The 20,788-nt window shown below is 43.5% G+C and overlaps 1 protein-coding gene across 2 annotated transcripts in view; it reads left to right on the top strand.

The window, feature by feature from the left end:
* The window catches only part of LOC127586959 (protein phosphatase 3 catalytic subunit alpha), a 245,546-nt gene that overhangs the window by 143,197 nt on the left and 81,561 nt on the right, over positions 1-20,788 (top strand). For both annotated transcript variants that reach the window (XM_052045021.1, XM_052045015.1), the window contains exons 3-5: positions 6,767-6,891; positions 13,045-13,156; positions 17,857-18,002. In XM_052045021.1, coding sequence (XP_051900981.1) covers positions 6,767-6,891; positions 13,045-13,156; positions 17,857-18,002 — 383 coding nt within the window. The remainder of the gene's footprint in view (positions 1-6,766; positions 6,892-13,044; positions 13,157-17,856; positions 18,003-20,788) is intronic.

Here is a 20,788-nt window from a genome sequence, read left to right as displayed (position 1 = left end):
CCTGCCTAACAGTGTCATAATTCCCCCTCCCCCAATTAAATACTTTCCATATCGTCTGCTCCTATCCCTCTCCAAGGCTATGGTAAAGGTCAAGGAGTTATAGTCACTATCTCCAAGATGCTCTCCCACTGAGAGATCTGAAACCTGATCAGGCTCATTGCCTAGTACCAGGTCCAGTGTGGCCTCTCCTCTCATCGGTCTGTCCACATACTGTGTCAGGAATTCTTCCTGGACACTCCTAACAAACTCTGCCCCATCGATCCCCTTTACATGCAGGAGGTGCCAATCAATATTAGGGAAGTTGAAATCACCCATGACAACAACTCTATTATTTTTGTACCTTTCCAAAATCTGCCTCCCGATCTGCTCTTCAGTGTCTCTGCTGCTATTGGGGGAGAGGGTGGGGTGGGGTCTGTGGAATACTCCCAGTAGAGTGATTGCTCCCTTCCTGTTTCTGACTTCCACCCATACTGACTTTGTAGACAATCCCTCCAGGACGTCCAAGTATGTCCAACCTCTCATAGCTAATATTCTCTAATCCAGGCAGCATCCTGGTGAACCTATCAAAGCCCTCACATCCTTCCTGTAATGAGGCAATCAGAACTGTGCACACTACTCCAAATGTGGCCTAACCAAAGCTTTGTACAGCTGAACATGACTTCCCAACTTTTATACTCAACACCCTAACTGATGAAGGCAAGTATGCCGTATGCTGCCTTTATCATCCTCTCTGCTTGTGGCACCGCTTTCAGGGAGATGTGGACTTGGACCCCAAATCCCTCTTTACCAAAGTCAAAGTCGTTTATTGTCATATGTACAAGTCCATGTGTGCACAGATGCAATGAGAAACTTGCTTACAGCAGCATCACAGGCACATAGCATCATATAAGCAGCAGTCACAAGAAAACATAAATTAAGCATAAACTACACAAAATTTTTTTTAAAAAGAAAGAACACCATTAGAACCAAAAAAAACAGTGCATTTTGGTACAAAGTGATCAAAGTGGTCATAGTGTTGCTAAATTGTAGACCACAGTGCTCCCCAAGGGTCCTGCCATTTACTGTATACTTTCCTCTTACATTTGACCTCTCAAATGCAACACCTCACAATTGTCCAGGTTAAACTCCATCTGCAATTACTCTGCCAACATTTCCAACTGGTCTCTATCCTGCTGAATCCTTTGACAGCCTTCCTTGCTGTGCAGAACTCTTATTTTTACAGATATCACTGCAAAGTACTTGTTCCAATAAGTGTTTTGTCCCTTGTTATTCCTTTATTATGGCTATGATCACCACCCCATGCTTATCTTGTATTTACAGCCTCTAGTTCCTGTCTGCTTCTCTAAATCTGTCCTCTGATGGCCTGCCTTGTAAGTACGGTTATGTATTTTGGACGATGCTGTGGGTAAATGTAAAAAGCAAAACTGTAGGTTGTTAGAAAATTATTTGAATTTCTCTGATGTACATTGAGATAGTGCTGCCTCTGTGTCGACCTTCCATAGAATTGTAGCAAGTTTATGATGCTGAAGGAAGCCATTGTGTCTGTGCTGGTTGAAAAAAGTTCCTCTGCTTAATCTCATCTTCCAGAACTAGATCCTTAGCCTCGCAAGTCATGGCTCTTCAAGTACACATCCACGTACTTAAGTGTGACGAGGCTTTCTGCCTTTGCTAACCATGGTTTTTGACCCTTTGCTATGGGAAATGGATCTTTCCTATTTACTCAATCTAAGCCCTTTATAAATGTATGCACCTCAGTTGTTTCCCATTATCCTCTGTTCCAAAGAAAACATCCCAGCCTCTCTGATCTTTTCCCACAGCTACAATTTTCCTGTCCTCATGAATGTCCCCTGCGATCACATCCTTCCTGTAATGTGGTCACTAGAAATGTGCGCAGTATTTGAGCTGCAGCTTAACTTTAGTACAGGGTGGAAAGTTCAAAAGCTGAAGCTATGTCGCTCTACAGACCATGAATACAACTGAGATGAAACAAAGTGCTGCCCTTCTGAGCCATTCTTGAGCTTGCTATGTGACCCCAGACCCCCAATATGGTTAACTCTTCAATGGTCTGAAAAGCCACTCCGTTAAAGGACAAACCAGTGCTTTGTATTTATTGGAGAGACGAGGTTCTGCAGATGCTGGAATCTGAAGCGATACATACAAAATGCTGGAGGAACTCGGCAGGTCAGGCACCATCAATGGAGGGAAAAAACGGTCAACATTTTGGGTCAAGACCCTTCATCAGGACTGATGAAAGGTGTTGACCTGAAACATTAACTGTTTATTTCCCTTGATAGATGCTGCCTGACCCGCTGAGTTCCTCCAACATTTTGTGTGTGTTGCTTTGTATTTATTTCTATTTCAGCATCTACAATCTGATTTTCTATAACTGAATTATTGGACATATTGTTGAGCCACTTAATTATTTAATTTTGTTTGCATGCTGTGTTGTGTGTGTGCAAGGGAGAATATTTGAGGGCAATAATAAATTGCTAGCCATTATTGATCTTTGCACCTGTTGGATATTGATGTGCTTTTGCACCGGTTAAATGAAATGAATTGCTCATCTTGTTGACTTTTAAGCTTTGTCTCTGACTTTTGATTGAAACATCAAATGGGCTTATTTCCTTGATGTTATTGAATGTTGCATCAGCTCTCTCTGTTGGCAGGGAATGCCTCCTGTGGTGCAGAGGTCTACATGTCTGTCAAGACGTGTGTGATTTTTCACCTCTGACAATTGGGAATGTGTGTGAAGTTACATGAAGCTTGTCAGAAAACTGTAGTTCAAAGGAACCTAAAGCAGTGTTGATTTGGAGACCCAAAAGCTTTCTTGTTCATGTCTAAATCAAGATTTGTTTCTCTGGTATTCTGTGAATGGATCTGGCCAGTTAACTTTTTCAACTGTTGGCATGAGTGATAATGAATCAATTCCCTGATCAGCCACTTCTTATAATTCAGAAATTCAAGGGGTCTCTTGAGGAAAAAAGATCCTGGCAAATAGCCTCTGAGGAATACTGAATTCACACTGCACAGTGTTAGATCAGGAGAGGGGCTGTACATCAGGATGCCCATTTTAACATCGCAAAAGTCCCAACATGTTTCACAAGTGTTACCACACAGTGTTTAACACTCTGTGTGGTGGTATCAGAATCAGGTTTATTATCACTGACATATGTTGTGAAATTTGTTGTTTTGTGGCAGCAGTACAGTGCAAGACACAAAAATTACTATAAGTTGCAAATAAATAGTGCAAAAGCGGAATAACGAGGTAATATTTGAGGTAACAAGGTAGGATGGGCAACTCAAAGAAAGGTCCAAGAAATAAAAACAGGAAATACTGGAAATGCTCAGCAGGTCAGGCAGTATCTGTGGAGAAAGAAACAGTTGATGCTTCAGGTCAGGATCCTTTGTGAGAAATGAGAAAGAGGGCAACCAGTTAGTTTTCAGGAGCTGAGAAGGTTGGGGAGGATTGGGTAGAATGAAGGGAATATCCTGATAGGGCAAAACCAAATGGGTTCATGGGGGCAGTTACTGACACATGAAACTTGTCTGTGTAATATTTTGTAAATGGAGAGGCTGTGGGACACCCCACAGACATGAGCACACAGGTGGTGTCAGGAAACCAGAGTCAAAATGATCTCAGGCAGAGATGGCCAGTCCTGGAACGGACAGAAAGGAAAAGTGAGCAAGTTGGAGTTGGAGAATTTGATGTAATCCAGAGGTTGCGATGTGTCCAGACGGAAGATGCTGTTCCTCAAGCTTGTGTTGTGCCTCATTAGGTCACAGATCGATAGGTGGGAGTGGAGAGTGGCAGGCAAACAGAAGGTCGGGGTCACTCGTGCAGACTGAACCCAGTGTCTCCAAAGCGCTCACCCAGCTATCACCAGATCACTGGAAAAGGCACGGCTCAAGCAGCCTCTGTGGAGAGAATGTTAGAGCTATTACTCCAGGTCAATGACCTTTCAGAATTGGGAAAAGTCAGAGGCAGCACAGCGAACAAAAGGGGTGGTCAGTGGTAGAGCAGAAAGCAGGAGAGAGTGAGTGCCAAAGGGGTGATAGCACAAGGTGACAGCACTTAAGTCTGTCTGGAGGAAGGTAAATGGGGCGAGAAAGAGGGAGCATTATCGTTGGAACAGGTGTGACTGAGATACAAACCAGGAGAATGGAATGGGAGCCTATATAAGAAGAGCAGGTGCAGTCAAGGTAGCTGTGGGAGCCTGTGGTTGTGTCATGGATATGGATCATTTTACACCTGGAATAGAGAAGCTGAGGAAGTCTGAGATGGACCAGGGGAAGGTGAGAAAAGGATGGAAATCAGAATCAGTTTTATTATCACTGACATATGATGTGAAATTTGTTGTTTTGTGGCAACTTAATCTATAAATTATAAAAATACATAGTGCAATAAAAGAAATAATGAGGTAGTGTTCATGGACCGTTCAGAAATCTGATGGCTGGTCTTCAGGCTCCTGTACCTTTTGGGTTTTAAAGAGGGGATGAATGTGAGAGAGAGAGAGAGAGAGAGAGTGGTGGAGAAATTTAGGGAAGGAATTTAAGTTCTGAAATAGATGAGAATGTTTCTGTAAAGTGAGCTGTGATCTGAGATGTGTGCCTGAGAGGGGTTGGAAGCAAATTCAACAGGAGTTTTCAAAAGGGATTTTGATTATTCCTGAAGGGATTTGCCCTGGGACTCTGGGGAAGGGGCAGATGTATGGCTACTAGCTGGCACAGGTTCACTTTTATATTTTACTTATGTTTCACAAAAGCTTCAAATTTCTGCTTGGAATTTAAGATTCTGATTTTAGTATGTCTGGAAATGAGCCATATTGAATACAGTGCTGGCCACTAATTTGGGCATTTCACCTGCACAACTATTGCAAAGTGTCAGCTCAAACATCATTGGTTCTGGCTTTTTAATTAGTTTCCATTGGATAATTTATTGAATGCTAGCTCTCGTTTAGACTGGTGATTCTCAGTGTTAATGGGATTTATTGCTCATTTGCATTAAATTGCATTTATACAGCCCTTTGCCTCTTCCACATCACCTCCCAGCTTCTCTCATCATTCCCTTTCATCTCCCTCCCCCACCCACCTACCTCTCACCTGGACTCTCCTATCGCCCACCAGCTTGTGTTCCTCTCCCTCTTTCTTCTCTTCCCCCCCCACCCCCCCACCACCTTTTTATTCTGGCTTCTGCCCTCTTCCTTTTCAGTCCTGATGAAGGGTCTCTACCCGAAACGTCGACTGTTTATTTCCCTCCACAGATGCTGCCTGACCTGCTAAGATCCTCCAGCATTTTGTGTGTTGCATTTATAACATCACCTTTACTGTAAACGAATGTCCCAAGGCATTTCACAACAACAGTCACCAATAAAAGCATTGTTAATGTTTGAAAACTGCTGGGAAAGGACATGTTTCTCTGAGGGATGAAATGGCCTCCCACATGAAACTCCACTGGTAGTATTATTGTGTCAGTCAAATACTACTTGTACAATTATTGAATCCTTAAGTTCACCTGCCGTATCTCTGATACATGTTGACATACAAGCTGTGATCTTAACCAACAGGTCCTCGACAGACATTGCCCCAGTGCATCTCAATCTTCATGTAATACTGCACCTTCCCTTCAATGAGTTTCCTGCAGGAGTGGAGCTAATCCACAGGACAAATGGGAAATTGCCCAACCTAATTGCCAGCACAGCAGACCACGATCACCCACTCTCTATTGAGCTGTAATGCACAAATGATGCTTGCATATCTGCACATTCAGAGGCTTGAGCACCATCAACTTATTCAATGCAGCCTATGAGAGAAAGAGCCTTGCATTTCTGTGCAAGAAAGGTCCTCTACCAGTCTTCCCCTGCTGTACAACACAGCCCTCCAGCAATAAAGGTCCACAATGAGGTACAGGCCTTATTGATGAAATTCGCCAGCACAGCCTTTGGCCATCTGAGGAAAAGTGTGTTTGAAAGTCAAGATCCACCCTGGTCTGTTGGACAGCAGTGATCCCTGCCCACCTGTTTCCTTCAGAGGTTTGGACTACCTACAGCAAGCATTTCAAAGGAGCAGATGATTTTGAGATGCTTATAGATTCGGAAGGCATTGCTTTTAAATCAAGTTCCTTCACTCATCCTTTTCTTCACATTTTTTTAAAAAAAAGGAAAACAATGTTTTTTTCCTACCTTACCCATAATTACAGCCAATCACAGCAGCTGTATGAGTTGTGCTATTAGTTGCTTCCTAATATGCAGTTACTGTTTTTCTTTTGAAGGTGTACTATCAGTGATTAGGACTGAGTGTGCAATAAATCTTAGTTTTCAAAGAAAGCTTGTAATTGTACAGCATCTTTCACAAGCTCCGGGCATTCCAAAGTGCTTTACTGCCACTGAAGTGCTTTGAAGTGTAGTTACTGCTGTGATATGGGAATCATTAGGAAATGTAGTGTTGTTTGCAGAGATTACACTTTCAGTGTTACACTATTATTTTCCAGCCAATGGAATTGGAGAACAGTTCTTTATATTGTATATTGAGTGAGAAGTTTCCCCCATGAAGTTCAGTAGCCAATAAGTGACACTACCTGAAGTTGCAGACCATTAGAGAAAGATGGGGTGCCTCCACATTTATTCAGCTGGCTTCCAATTTCTGAACGTGTTTTGTGATTTTTATTTGTTTGGAGCAGGTATAAACGAGCTGCTCCTGAATAGCATAACTGTACTTTATGTGGAGTAGGAGGATGAAGCACCTGAACCTTTCTGTTGATCTCTTTTAGTTTGTGGTGATATCCATGGTCAGTTCTTCGATTTGATGAAGCTGTTTGAAGTTGGTGGGTCACCTGCATCTACTCGCTACCTCTTCCTTGGCGACTACGTGGACAGAGGTTACTTCAGCATTGAAGTGAGTACAGTGGAACTTGCACGTGGTTGCAGTCAGAGGGTGGTGTGGGAGAGGCTAATACCTGCTTATCCATGAGGTAGTTCCCGTTCACCAGCTAGAACCTCTTCCATTCCATTGTTCCATCCAATTTCAGCCATTCTAATGTTCTCAAAGACAATCCTCCATTTTCCACACTTACCCAGAACTCTGCTTCTGTACCTGAGCTTGCACCAAGTCCCTTTCACTCCATTACTCACTCATCTGCACTTTTAACCCAGTAGTACCTCCCTGTTAACTTTCTCATCCTGGTTTCAAATCCCTCCATTATCCTTTATATTTTCCACCTTTTTATATTCTCAAAACTCTTTCACCAAGCTTTAGCTCATCCTCCTTAATGTCTCTAAGGATCTTGGAGTCGAATTTGTTTAATCATTCTCCTTTTCAGCATCTCGGAATGTTTTGCAGTGTTGAGATGCCATATAGATATAGTTAAGGATAAGTTGTTCCCTAAAACGCAATGCTTGATATCAGTGCTGAACTGTTACTGGTACTTCTGAAATGTATTTTTGTGTCCTGTCTTCTCATCACTGCCATCCTTAGGCTCCCAGTTCCTTGTCTAACCACGGTAGCCTCCTTTGTTCTGCACTCATGCCAGCCACACATTCAGCACTGAGGGGCCAACTCCATTATCATCCATCTCGGTAGAGATAACCACAGCACAATACAGGCCCTTCGGCCCACCATGTTGTGCCGCCCTTCAAACCACACCTGAGACTATCTAACCCCTTCCTCCCACTTATCCCTCTAACTTAAATTCCTCCATATGCTTATCTAACAATCTTTTGAACTTGACCAACGTATCAGTCTCCACCACCACCCCCAGCAGCGCATTCCACTCTTTGGGTGAAAAACGTCCCTCTGACATGTCCCTTGAACTTCCCACCCATTACCTTAAAGACATGTCCTCTTGTTTTGAGCATTGGTGCCCTGGGAAAGAGGCGCTGGCTGTTCACTCTATCTATTCCTCTTCATATCTTGTATACCTCTATCATGTCTCCTCTCATCCTCCTCTCCAATGAGAACATCCCTAGCTCCTTTAGTCTCTCCTCATAATCCATACTCTTTAATCCAGGCAGCATCATGGTAAATCTCCTCTGCACCCTTTCCAACGCCTCCACATCCTTCCTATAATGAGGCGACCAGAACTGGACACAGTACTCTATAAGTGTGGTCTAACCAGAGTTTTGTAAAGCTGCATCATTACTTCGCGGATCTTAAACTCAATCCCACGATTTATGAAAGCTAACATCCCATAAGCTTTCTTAACTACCCTACCTACCTGTGAGGCGACTTTCAGTTATTTGTGGATATGAACCCCCAGATCCCTCTGTTCCTCTACACTGCCCAGAATCCTGCCATTTACCTTGTACTCTGCCTTGGAGTTTGTCCTTCCAAATTGTACTATCTCACACTTCTCTGGATTGAACTCCATCTGCCACTTGTCAGCCCAGCTCTGCATCCTATCAATATCTCTCTGTAAGCTTCGACAGCCCTCCACACTGTCCACAACACCACCGATCTTTGTGTCATCTGCAAACTTGCTAACCCACCCTTCCACCCCCTCATCTAAGTCATTAATAAATATCACAAAAAGTAGAGGTCCCAGAACAGATCCCTGTGGGACACCACTAGTCACAGCCCTCCAATCCGAATGCACTCCCTCCACCACAACCCTCTGCTTTCTACAGGCAAGCCAATTCTGAATCCACACTGCCAAGCCTCCCTGGATCCCTTGGCCTCTGACCTTCTGAAGAAGCCTGCCATGTGGAACCTTGTCAAATGCCTTACTAAAATCCATGTAGACCACATCCACTGCACTACCCTCATCAATCTTCCTGGTCACCTCCTCAAAGAACCCTATCAGGCTTGTGAGGCAAGATGTTCCCTTCACAAAGCCATGCTGGCTGTCCCTAATCAGTCCATGATTCTCTAAATAATCGTAGATCCTATCTCTTAGAAACCTTTGTAACAGCTTACCCACCACAGACGTAAGGCTCACTGGTCTGTAATTCCCTGGACTATCCCTACTACCTTTTTTGAATAAGGGGACGACATTGGCCACCCTCCAATCCTCCGGTACCATCCCCGTGGATAACGAGGACTCAAAGATCCTAACCAACGGTTCAGCAATCTCCTCCCTCACCTCACGAAGCAGCCTGGGGAATATTCCGTCAAGCCCCGGGGACTTATCTGTCCTAATATTTTCTAACAACTCCAACACATCCTCTCTCTTGATATCTACATACTCTAGAACATTACCCACACCAACACTGTCCTCAGCGTCATCAAGACCCCTCTCCTTGGTGAATACTGAAGAGAAATGTTCATTGAGAACCTCACCCACTTCCACAGCTTCCAGGCACATCCTCCCACCTTTGTCTTTAATCAGACCCACCTTTACTCTAGCCATCCTTCTGCTCTTCACATACGAGAAAAAAGCCTTGGGGTTTTCCTTAACCCTACTCGCCAAAGCCTTTTCATGTCCCCTTCTCGCTCTCCTCAGCCCTTTCTTAAGTTCCTTCCTTGCTACTCTATATTCCTCATGAGCCCTGTCTGATCCTTGCTGCTTACACCTTCTGTATGCTGCCCTCTTCTTCCTAAGTAGTTGTTCCACCTCTCTCGTCACCCACGGTTCCTTCACCCTACCATTCCTTCTCTGCCTCACTGGGACAAATTTATCCCTAACATGCTGCAAGAAATCCCTGAACATTGACCACATCTCCATAGTTCATTTTCCTTCAAAAATGTCATCCCAATTTACACTCCTAAGTTCTCGCCTTATAGCCTCATAATTCGCCTTTCCCCAATTAAATATCTTCCCGTCCTCTTTGCTCCTATCCCTGTCCATGACAATTCTAAAGGTTATGGAGCAATGGTCATAACATGAGCAGAACTGCCAAATCTCGGCATCAATATAATTGTTTCAACTTGCTTCAGAGCTGCAGGCTTGAAGTGGCAGGCAGGGGTTTGATTTTAAGTTGAGATCAGAGGTTGATAACCAGATCAATCCTGGCAACTCTGCACTGCCTGCACTGTGCAGCACTACAGCCAGGATGTGGAGGGGGAGTGAGCTGGGCTGGGAGGAGGGTTAGCAGAGTTGAGGGGAATCAGTAACTAGGTGCATGAAGGTGCAGCCGCAAGGGTTGAGGGTTGATTGGTCACCTGGAAAGACACTGAAGACCAGTTTTTATACAGCACCTTGCACAATCCGGACACCTCAAATGCTTTTCAGCCAATATAGTATTTGGCAAAAATTGGAGAGAAGTTGATGGATCTGTGAAAGTGAATATATGCAGGGCTACAGGGTAAATAAGCAGAGGGGACTGAGAGTGAAACTTCATTATTTTGAAGAATTCTGATGCTTGAAGTTCCATAATTTGGGCTGCAGTTTTTCGTGTCTCCCTTTCTTGGGCATTCCCAGGTTGATAATTATAGGAAAGTCCACCTCAATATAGCCAGCCAGGTTCTACGAGCGTTGGAGCTAGTTATTACTGCTGGCTCAGTCCTTGGTCTACTGTGTAGGTGATGCCCATTTCTCTCCTTCCTTCCCTGACTATAAGTTTGAAAGCAGAACCTTCTGTTAGGTTAGTTCATTCCCTGTTTGATCTACCAGTGCTTGCCCCCAGGGCCATTTGGGTTTTCGGTTTTCAGTTTTCCCAGGTGAGTATCTTCACCCTTGTTTCTGTCCTCACATAATTACTTTGATTCTGGATGATGTGGTCTCCATGTACTTCCACTTAACCCTGCTTCATTTGGTCTATGTCAACCCCCACAACTAGAGTCAGTACTGCTTGTTGATTACATGGAAGCAACTTGGTTATGGAAGTCCTTCAGTGTCTTGTTCAGGAACTGTCACCTCACTGGCCATCAACCTGTTCCCTTTCACACCCCACTTCCCTAGTCCTTTTCAATAATTGTTCCCGATTATCACGCCATTATTTTTGCATCTTTGTGAAATTAGCCCTTTAATTTGCTCCTCCAACTCTTTCCCTCTATTTGGGTGAGCACTGTACATGCAACAGTGTAATAGCTCGTTTGGGATCATCTTGTGCTCAAATTGGATGCTGCGTTTGCATGCATAAGGAGAGTTAGCCATGGCTGAGTGGCAGGATCCTTGCTCAGAGATGCAAGCCCTCTTCCAGAGATTTGAGAGTACTATACAGGCTGGCACTCCAGTGAGGTGTACTGAGGGAATGCTACATTGGCAGAGGTGCCATTCCTTGGAAGAGATTAATCCGAGGCCCTGTTATTCTAAGTCATGGCACTGTTTTATAGAAGAGTTAAGGGGGTTCTCCCCAGTGGCCTGGCCAGTATTTACCTTTGGTGGGCAGCAAGGTAGTGTAGCGGTTAGCGCAATGCTATTACAGCGCCAGCAATCGGGGTTCAATTCCCATCGCTGTCCGTAAGGAGTTTGTACATTCTCCCATGTGTGCGTGGGTTTCCACCGGGTGCTCCAGTTTCCTGCCACATGCTAAAGACGTACGGGTAGGTTAATTTGGGGTTTAAAATGTGTGGCGTGGACTTGTTGGGCCAGAAGGGCCTGTTACCACGCTGTAAATAAAACTTCAAAAAAAAATCAAGTTAAAGCAGACTATCTGGTGATTAACGCATGCTGTTTCTGGGGGCGTGTTGTTCAGAAATGGGCTGCTGCTTTTCCAACCTTGCACATTGTATATCTAAATTGCTTCATTAGCTAGAATGCCAACCTGGGGCATCCTGAAAGCTAGAATACACATACAAATCCTTGGTTAGTGTAATGAATTGGTTTTGAGTTAGGATGTTTAATATCAAAATCATTAATGTCTCAGTCCTTGGATGAATGCTCACTGTCCCACTCCTAATGTCATCATTAAACTCTGAAGCATCAATCTTTTGGGGATCGCTTGACTTAATTGAGCAAAAATACGTAAAATTTTCCTTTAAATGGTGACATTAAGGCAGAGAGTTGTAGCTCTGTGAAGGGGATTTAAGCTTGGTGTGAGATGTGAAGCATTCTGCATTGCGGTCTCTCCCTTCCCCCCCTCTCCCCCTCTCCCTTCATCCCTTCACTCCTTCCCCTCTCCCTCCCTCCCTCCACTCCTTCCCCTCTCCCTCTCTCCCTCCACCACCCCCCCCCACCCCACCTCTCTGAAATGTAATTGGTTTTTCTCTGTGTACATTTCTGAAAGTGGTTCCTCTGACTGCTGATAAATGATTGTAGTGTTGATCCCCACGGTTAAGGTTGGAGGCCTTTGTGTGCCCATGGTCATGTGGCAATTAAAATTATGCATATCAGGAATGTAGTTGACTTTAAAACACTAATGACTGTGCTCATTGACGCATTGTTCTGGTCAAGTTCATTACTTTGTATCTGTGTCCCTGGGCCATAGTTTGCTCAGAAGGTACATGTCAAAGTGCTGTTTTTTGGATTAAAATACTGAAGGATAGGGTCAAAGGTGTCTTCGTGGAATTCAAACTATTTAAATCTGCATTATTTTATCTGATAGAAATGTTCATCTTGAAAATGTAAGTTCCCATTTGATTGAGGTAATTAAACCCTTTGCATCCAGGCATGTGTGTGCTCAGTTGGGTTAAGTAGCCCACACTTGTAAAGTGTTGCACTTGAGGATGTTGTACCTTGCTGTCAGACATCCATGCATTACGCAGTCAGTGCTTGAACTGAGGGGTGTGCGGCCACCAACTATCCCTCGGAGTGGTGGACGGCACCACCGTCGGCTGGGCCAATCCTTGGACCAGAGTCTGGATACTTCGTCACTGCTACAAATGGGCAACAGAATCCATCTAAGACTCTGTTAGTACAGGAAAAAACTCTTGGCTAAAACTACGGAAAGGTTTGGTGAAAGCAGATTTATTTCTCCTACTAAAGACTGTGGTGGACAGTTTAAAAAAAATACAAGTTATGTGCTTGAAAACAAGTTGTTCACAGTAGTGTGGTTACTCATTTATCTCTTTTAAAGCCGGCATTAGTGTCTCCATATGCTGTTCATATCCATTTCTAAAAGGTGTCCCAGTAGGCCCAGTTATTAGGTTTCTTTGGTGAGCCACAGTGTCTCTGCTTATTTATATGTGCATTGCTCTGGTAACCTCATTTATGACTCAGATTTTTTCTTTCAGTGTGTGTTATACCTCTGGGCCTTGAAAATCTTGTATCCAAAAACGTTGTTTTTACTTCGTGGGAATCATGAATGTCGGCACTTGACAGAGTATTTCACCTTTAAGCAGGAATGTAAGTATGGATTGCTTCCCATTTCTGTCACCTTAATGTGTCTGCACTGACCCACAATTCATCAGAAAATGTAAACCTTTATAAATCCTTGATTAGGCTTGGGCTGGTGTCACGTTCTGGGCCCACACTTAAGGAAGGTTTTACCTGACTAGGCTTAGCAATGTGGGACTCTGATGTGTGAAGCTGGGACACAGGGTTAAGGGGAGAGGTATTCAAAATCATGAAAAGTTCAGATAGAATAAATCGGAGGAGAGTGTTTCCAATGGCAGGAGGGTCATTAACCCAATGAGGACAGATGGCAAATAATTGTCAAAAAATTGTCAGCATAGATTTCAGCTTCAAGGATACTTGAAAAGAGGAAGTTTGTAATGTGGGGGAGTACAGGAGGGGGCGTCTGACTGAAGAACTCGGAGCCAACACAGGCACAATGTACGGAATTGTCTTTCCATGCTGATTAACTTTAGGAATCTGTGACGTGTGTTGCACAGTTAAACTTACAGCTTGCACTAACTGGTGGTGTGTGGCTGAACCCCCACAAAACCTCTTCTGGTCTAACTTTCTTTATGGAGGCTATGTGATCTACAATCTAATGCCACTGTGGCCACGTCTGTGTTCACCTGTGCCTCAATCTGTAGAGATGTGAGTGGCACATCTGTTTGCTGTGCAGCTGACAAAGGGATGTCAGGTGGGTGAGTGTGAGGCACAGGCAGTGAGAAATCATTAAAACACAAGCAAGGAAGAAATCTGTCAGGGCCTGGAGCTGGAGAATTTTCTGCTTGCAAGTGTGAAGCATTCCCTACCGCTGGCATCTATGTGGATCAGAGTCGTCTCAGCTTTCAGTGAGCTGTGTCTTGTGCTCAGAGGTTTGAGAGTTGGGAAGCTGCCTTTGGACCATTCCATTAACCAGAAAGAATGTGATACTGTGGCAGCTATCCATTGTCTCCATGTTTCGCTTAAAGAATATTTAGAATGGAATGTAGTTTGCCTGACTCCCTCCTGGAACAACTAGGCTGCTGTCAGGAGCCCTGTGGTGAGAACTCATTGTTCTATTGCCAAATCACGTTCTTATAAAGTCTTGGCAGGGTGGTACTTCGCAAACCAGAAATCTCTACATTGTGTGAATCAACTTCGACAACCTGCTTGCTGCCGGCCTCTTTCTCCTGCCCTCTCTGCAATTGACAAACAATCATTCAAACTCATCTGTTGCCAGTTCGGTAAAATACTGTATATATCAATCACTGCACAGCAATCCCAAAAGCTTTGCAAACAGCAACAGCCTGCAAGGTGGCTTGTCACTGAATCAAATAATGAAATGTGGCCAAAATGTTGTCCATAGAGTGCAGCTTAAAAACTGGAGAAGTAAAGAAACTCAAGAAGTTTAGAGTTTGTAACCTCAACATCTGAAGTCGCAGCTGCCAGTGATGCACTGAAGCAAGTCACGGATGCACAAGGGGACAGAATTTAGGAGGGTAATATTGTGGGGGCTTGCAGGGCTGGTGGAGGCTTGAGCAAAACAAATCAGAATATCTTGTGACAAATGCTCATGGCTTGGATCAACAAAGTTCAACAATTTAACAACTTTTACATCTCTAACTCTTTCTTTTATAGATGTTCATCTTAAATGTAAACATTTTCATTGTGTCCTGAGTTTTTAAGATCTGGTCCATCAAAATTGGCAGCTATTTGGTGGTGAATCTTTGAAATTTCATAGGAAATTGAGGTTGGATTTCTAGCTGGTGGGCAAACGCTAATTAAGGGAAGATACAAGTAAGTGTGAAAGCTATAGAGAACAATGAGGGTTCAGTCTTCAATTTCTCTCCAAAGGTATGCACTCCCATACTAAAGTGTTATTGCATAACTTTGTAAAAGATGAATTTATTTGCTCAAGTCCCATGTCACTATTTTAGAGTGGTCTTTGGGAGTTTTCCCCTTTGCACCGGCCAATATTTATCCCACAGTCATAACTGGTTATCAGGATTCTACCAGCTTGCTTGTGTATGGGGATCTTACTGTGTGCAAATCAGTTGTCCTGATTCCTATATCATAGTGATACACATAGGAGCGAGAGAATCGGGGGGGGGGGGCTGGAGTAGGCCACTTGGCCCCTCAAGCCTGCCTGTCATTTAATATGATCATGGCTGATCAGCTGCCTCAGGCTGCTTCTCTCCTGTGCCAGTTCCCCATAGCCTCAATTCCCCGATCTTTCAAAAAATGTACCCACTTCCTCTTTAAATACGCCCATTGATCTCCACAACCCACTGAGGTAGAAAATTGTAGAGATTCACCACACTCTGCGAGTATTTGTTCCTATGCACTTCAGTTTTAATTGACTACCCCTTTATCTTGTAACCGTAACCCCTTGCTCAAGACTCTCCTGCTAGTGGAAACATCTCAACATCTACCCTGTCCATTCTCCCTTAGGATCTTTTATGCTTTGCTAAGATCACCCTTCATTCTTCTAAACTCCAAAGAAAAAAGTAGATCTAATTTCTTTACCACATGTGATAGGACAACCTTCTCATCCTTGGAATTAGCTTAGTGATCAATTTTGGACTTCCTCCAATGACTGTATATTTTTTTCTTAAAGGAACCAAGACTCTGCACAGTACTCCAGCTGTAGCCTCACCAACACCCTTACAATTGTAACAACACTTGGAGACACTGGAGATGCTAGATGTTGTAACAATACCCAAACTCCAGACTGCTTGCAATAACGGCTAAAGTGCCATTTGCCTTTCCAACCACTCGCTGCAGCTGCCTGCTAACTTGTGATTTGGCAAAAGAACATTTTGCTCATTTGCAATCTTTCTCCATTTAGATAATCTGTCTTCGTTATCTTAACAAGGAGTGATATAAATCAGGGAGCACATCAAAAAAAGGATGCAGAAATGGAGCTGTGCAGACACTTACACAGTTCATTGAAAGTGGCAGGGTAGGTTGAGAAAGTGGTTAAAACAAAGTTTTATAGGAAGAGTCCGAGTACAAGAGCAAGGAAGTTATGAAATGGGTTCCTCCACACCTGGAGTGGTGTATCCAGTTAGGAAAGATGTGAAGGCTTTGGAGAGGGTGCTGAAGTTGTTTACAGAATGATTTGACAGATGAAGGACTTCAGTTCTCTGGATAGACTGGAGAAGCTGTGAGGTATTTAACATCCTGAATGGTATAAACGTAATTGATAGAAAGCATTTCCATTGGCAGAAGGGTCAGGAGCTAAGGGATGTAGAATGAAGATTGGCAAAAGAACCAGAAGTGATATGAAGAACAACATTTTTAATGCAGTAAGTGGTTGGGGTCATGAATGTGCTGCCGGGCTAGTAATGGAGGCAGATTTAATTGTAGCTTTAAAAATGGAGCTGGGTAATTAACTGAAAGGAACAGTGGGGAGCTAGTGGGGCAAGTGTGACTGGCTGGACTGCTCTCATGGAGAGCTGATACCATGGGCTCCTTCTGTGCTGCAACCACTTCATGGTTCTATAATGGCAATTAAATTACTAATGCAATATTTACTCATCCAGTTTTTTTTTTACTGTTCTTGGTTCTCCACAATGACCCCCTCCTACCAAAACAAACCCGGACTGGTGAATTCCATCGAACGTTCACATTCATGACTAAAGACGATTGGTCAGTAGGTCGTGTATAAAAAGAAAAATCTGTAGTTTAAAAGCCCTATTCTGAAATACATGGTTGACATTATGATGTATATTGCAAACACAGATTTTTATCAGAGTTTAAATAAAAGTTCTCTAAGTTGGTCTTTGGGAGAGTTTTCCAGTTATTACTGGGTTAAAAAGGGGAAAAATCTAATGCTGTACCAGTTTGCAGTGTACTGCTGTCTAGCTCGATGATGCCACCAGTCTTTGTGTCCTCAGCACATTGGTGTTGGTTTACTATTGTCACTTGTACCGAGGTACAGTGGAAAACTTGCCTTGCACACTGATCATACAGGTCAATTCAACTCTGTCCCAATCATTGATAACATGATTAGGTGAATCCCAACACTGATCCCAGTTAGCCACCTTTTCCATTGAGAGAATCAGTGGCTTTTTGGTAAATGATGCACTGTTTTGAGGCCTAATATTAACCTGCTTCCTTAAACCACAGAAACTTAGAATAAGTATTGACCTACTCTCTCCTGTCATTCCTACTGATATATTTATTGGTGACTGTCTTATATTGAAGACACCTGGTTTTAGTCTCCTTGTGCCTCTATTTACTCTCTCAACCCCTCCTGTAATTGTAAAGACCTTTCTCAGGTCACAGCTTGGTCTTCTCTATTCGACAGGAAAGACGTCCTCAGCCTGTTCAGCCCTTGTTCATAAGCGCAAGTTCTTGGATCAGGTATCAAGCACGTCATTTCTTTCTACACCTTCTCTATTGCCTCTACATCCATGTTATGGTATGGATAGCTGAGCTCTGCACCAACCTTCAGTAAGGCAGTGTTGATTATAAAAGCATGAAGTGCATTGACACAGACAATTATTGAGGCAAGAGCCATTGAATTTTTTAAGGGAAGAGTAGGTAACCATTCTTGGAGAAGTTGCTGGGGGAGTACAGGCCAGTGGTTTTATTTTTAGGCTTCTTATTTCATGAAGATGTGGACATGTCTGATTTACCATTGCTTCAGGGGAAATAGCTGTTGTTTAACTTCATTTGCAGTTTGGGTGTAAATCTCTTGACTAACATTTGTTTCTCTGCTCTAGGTAAAATTAAATATTCAGAACGAATATACGATGCCTGCATGGACGCTTTCGATTGCTTGCCATTGGCTGCACTTATGAACCAGCAGTTTCTGTGTGTACATGGTGGGCTCTCTCCTGAGGTCAATACCTTAGAAGACATCAAGAAAGTAAGTGCATTTATTAATTTGCCCTGTAAGTAACCACTTATGCTTTGTCAAGTGCTTGCTTAAAATGCATATTTTGTAAGTTGGAATTTTCTTAACGTATTTTAATTCATTCATGGGAAGCGGTTGTTTCTGGCAAAGCCAGTGATTTTTGCCTGCCTTTTAATTGCCCTCGAGGTTAGTGATGAACTCTGCCTCAAGTCACTGCAGCCCTTCATGTGATGGTCTTGCTATGGCACTGTTGAGTGGGGAATTCCAACACTGGACCAGTGATGAAGCAACGCAATTTATTTCTAAGGCACGATGGTGTGCAGCTTGGAGAATTCGTGGTTGGTTTCCAAGTGCCTGCCGTCCTTGGGTTTCTGTAGGTCCTTTTGTCACATCAGGATCTCCCAAAGTGGTTTGTGGCCAATAGGGTTGTCACTACTGTAATTTGGAAAATCTGGAAACAAATTTGTGCACAGCATGCTCCCACAAAAAGGAACGTGGACAATGTCCTGATCTATTCTGGGGGTAGATGTTAGCCACAGCATTGAGAAGAACTCTTTTGCCCTTCAGAATAGAGACATGAAATATTTTATAACCATCTAAGAACAAAGTTATGGTTTCACTTTAACATATTCAAGACACAACACCTCCAACAATGCAGTACTGTGTAAGACTAGGTTTAGTGCTCAGGTGTCTGCAATGGGAATTGATCCTGCAGCCTTCTTCCTCAGCAGTGCAGCCCACTGATCACAGTGCTGGACTTGAGGTGGTTCTGTGGATCATTTTCACACCTAGCATTAAAAATTAGGTCATCCTCATGGGTTAAGTGTTTAGATTAGTAAGTAGCCACACCGTATTGGAGAGGATCTAAGTTAACCAGCTAATGTCAGACAGTCTTCCATCACTGCCTTTCCCACACCTAAATCGGGAAGGTTTAGTGTTTCCAGTCTGATCACTTTCTGAGAAAGGTGCTTGCTGTTGGGGTGTATTGAGCTATCTATCACGCCTTCCTCAATTGGACGAGACATGCCTAGATGGGGGATATCAGGAGGTGACCAGATGCTGCAACATAGAGTTCAGGCTTCAGGAAAGGTGGGGGGGGGGGGGGCGGTGGAGGAATGAAAGGTGGCAAAAGAAGGGTGAAAAGTTTAGCTGCACCAAGTGTGAGATGCAGTGATGCTCTGCACTGTAAGTCTCCATTTGATATTATAAAATGTGATGGTGGTGGAGACCACTGTTCCCCACTCACTGCAGCTTGGTCTGCCAGAAGCTGTAGTGAGAAGAGAAATAGATGTACTGAATCTCTAATCGGCAAAGAAAATGTGAAGGGGGAAGGCTGGGCTTCTGGAAGGAGTACCCTAACTTCAGACTGCTGTATAACAACAACTTGCATTTATATAGCATGTTGGAAACATTGCAAGGTGCTTCGCTACTGGATGAGCAGTTAGAGGACTGGACCATTGATCCAGAGAGATGAATTTAGATCCCACCACAGCAGCTCAGGAACTTAACATCAATTAAGTAAATAGTTCTGGAATTTGTTAAGAAGGCCAGCTGTAGTAAGAGCTGCCACAGAGCTCCTGGATTTGTTGTAAAAATCCTATCTGGTTCACCTTCACCAATATCCTTCAGAGAATGCAGGCAGCGATTCTCACCAGGTCTGGCCGAAATATCATTGCAGACCCACTAAAAGTGGTTGACTTTAATGCTTGGTCTCTCAGGGCAGTCAGGGATGGGCAATAAACATGGGCATTGCTGGCAATGTTTGCATCCTATAAATGAATAAATGTAAAACGAAAGTAGTGCTGCAGCAAAGGAAGTGATGTAGGAAGGCTTACTGAGAGTTTGATAGGTTTTGAGTAGGAATGACTGAGGGCCTCTTCAAACAGTAAGAGCAGCAGCCTAAGCCAGAATCGGTGAGTGTTCTGCTAGCTGTACAATAGTGTGATTTTTTTTTTAAATGTCTGAAAGCATTCTGTAGGTGGCAATGCTGCAGGCATTAGCACTTCAGCTGTCTGCATCACTGAAAAGTGGCAGGTGGGATGGTGTTCGTGATGCTCGTGTGGTATCCCAGCCACCAGCCTGCTGTGTGGAGGTGGCTTTGATTAAATTCCAGGTACTTCCCTCGCCAGAGGGATAATTGCATATGTTGATGTGGGATGGTTTCATATTGGATTTTAAATAAAATCAAGAAAAGTTTTAAAATCATAGTCTGAAAGTTTGGTGAATAGGAGGTGGTGATGGATTGTTATCAACCTGACATGGTGCTGAGCTACCGAAGTGTCCAGCTTTGTGGTGTGTCAAACCATCAACAGAGATGGACGTGCAGTGACAGGTCGCCTACTGACTGCAGGATCCATGGAGAGATGAGACCCAGGAAGTGAGCTCACTCTGTGGGTTAGGCTTGTGTTCCTCTGCATGAAAATGTTTCTCTGAACCTTCAGCTCTTTGTCTCTTCACAGTGGACTTCTGAACCAGAAGAATAGTTTTCTCCTCTATAGATTCCGTCTAAACTGTTCATCTCTGCGCAATATTAACAATAAATCTCTGTGAAGGTTCCTGAAGAACTTCATTTCCATGGCTTCAAATAGGTCCCTTGGGTTGTTACAGAACACCGTCAGAGAGCAGGGGAGAAGTCCATCGTGCTTCATCCAATACTTGTTCATCAACAATTGCCTAGTTGCCACAAAACAACAAATTATTTTGTCATTTAAGTCGGTGATAATAAATGTGATTCTGAGAAACTGATCATCTAATGATTAGTACATTTCTCTGTGAGAGCTAGTTTTACAGAAATTGGG

Source organism: Pristis pectinata, chromosome 2 (genome assembly GCF_009764475.1).
Source record: "Pristis pectinata isolate sPriPec2 chromosome 2, sPriPec2.1.pri, whole genome shotgun sequence".
NCBI classification, from domain to species: Eukaryota; Metazoa; Chordata; class Chondrichthyes; order Rhinopristiformes; family Pristidae; genus Pristis; species Pristis pectinata.
Note: the sequence above shows the minus strand (reverse complement) of the source record. Positions and strands in the feature narration are given on the sequence as shown.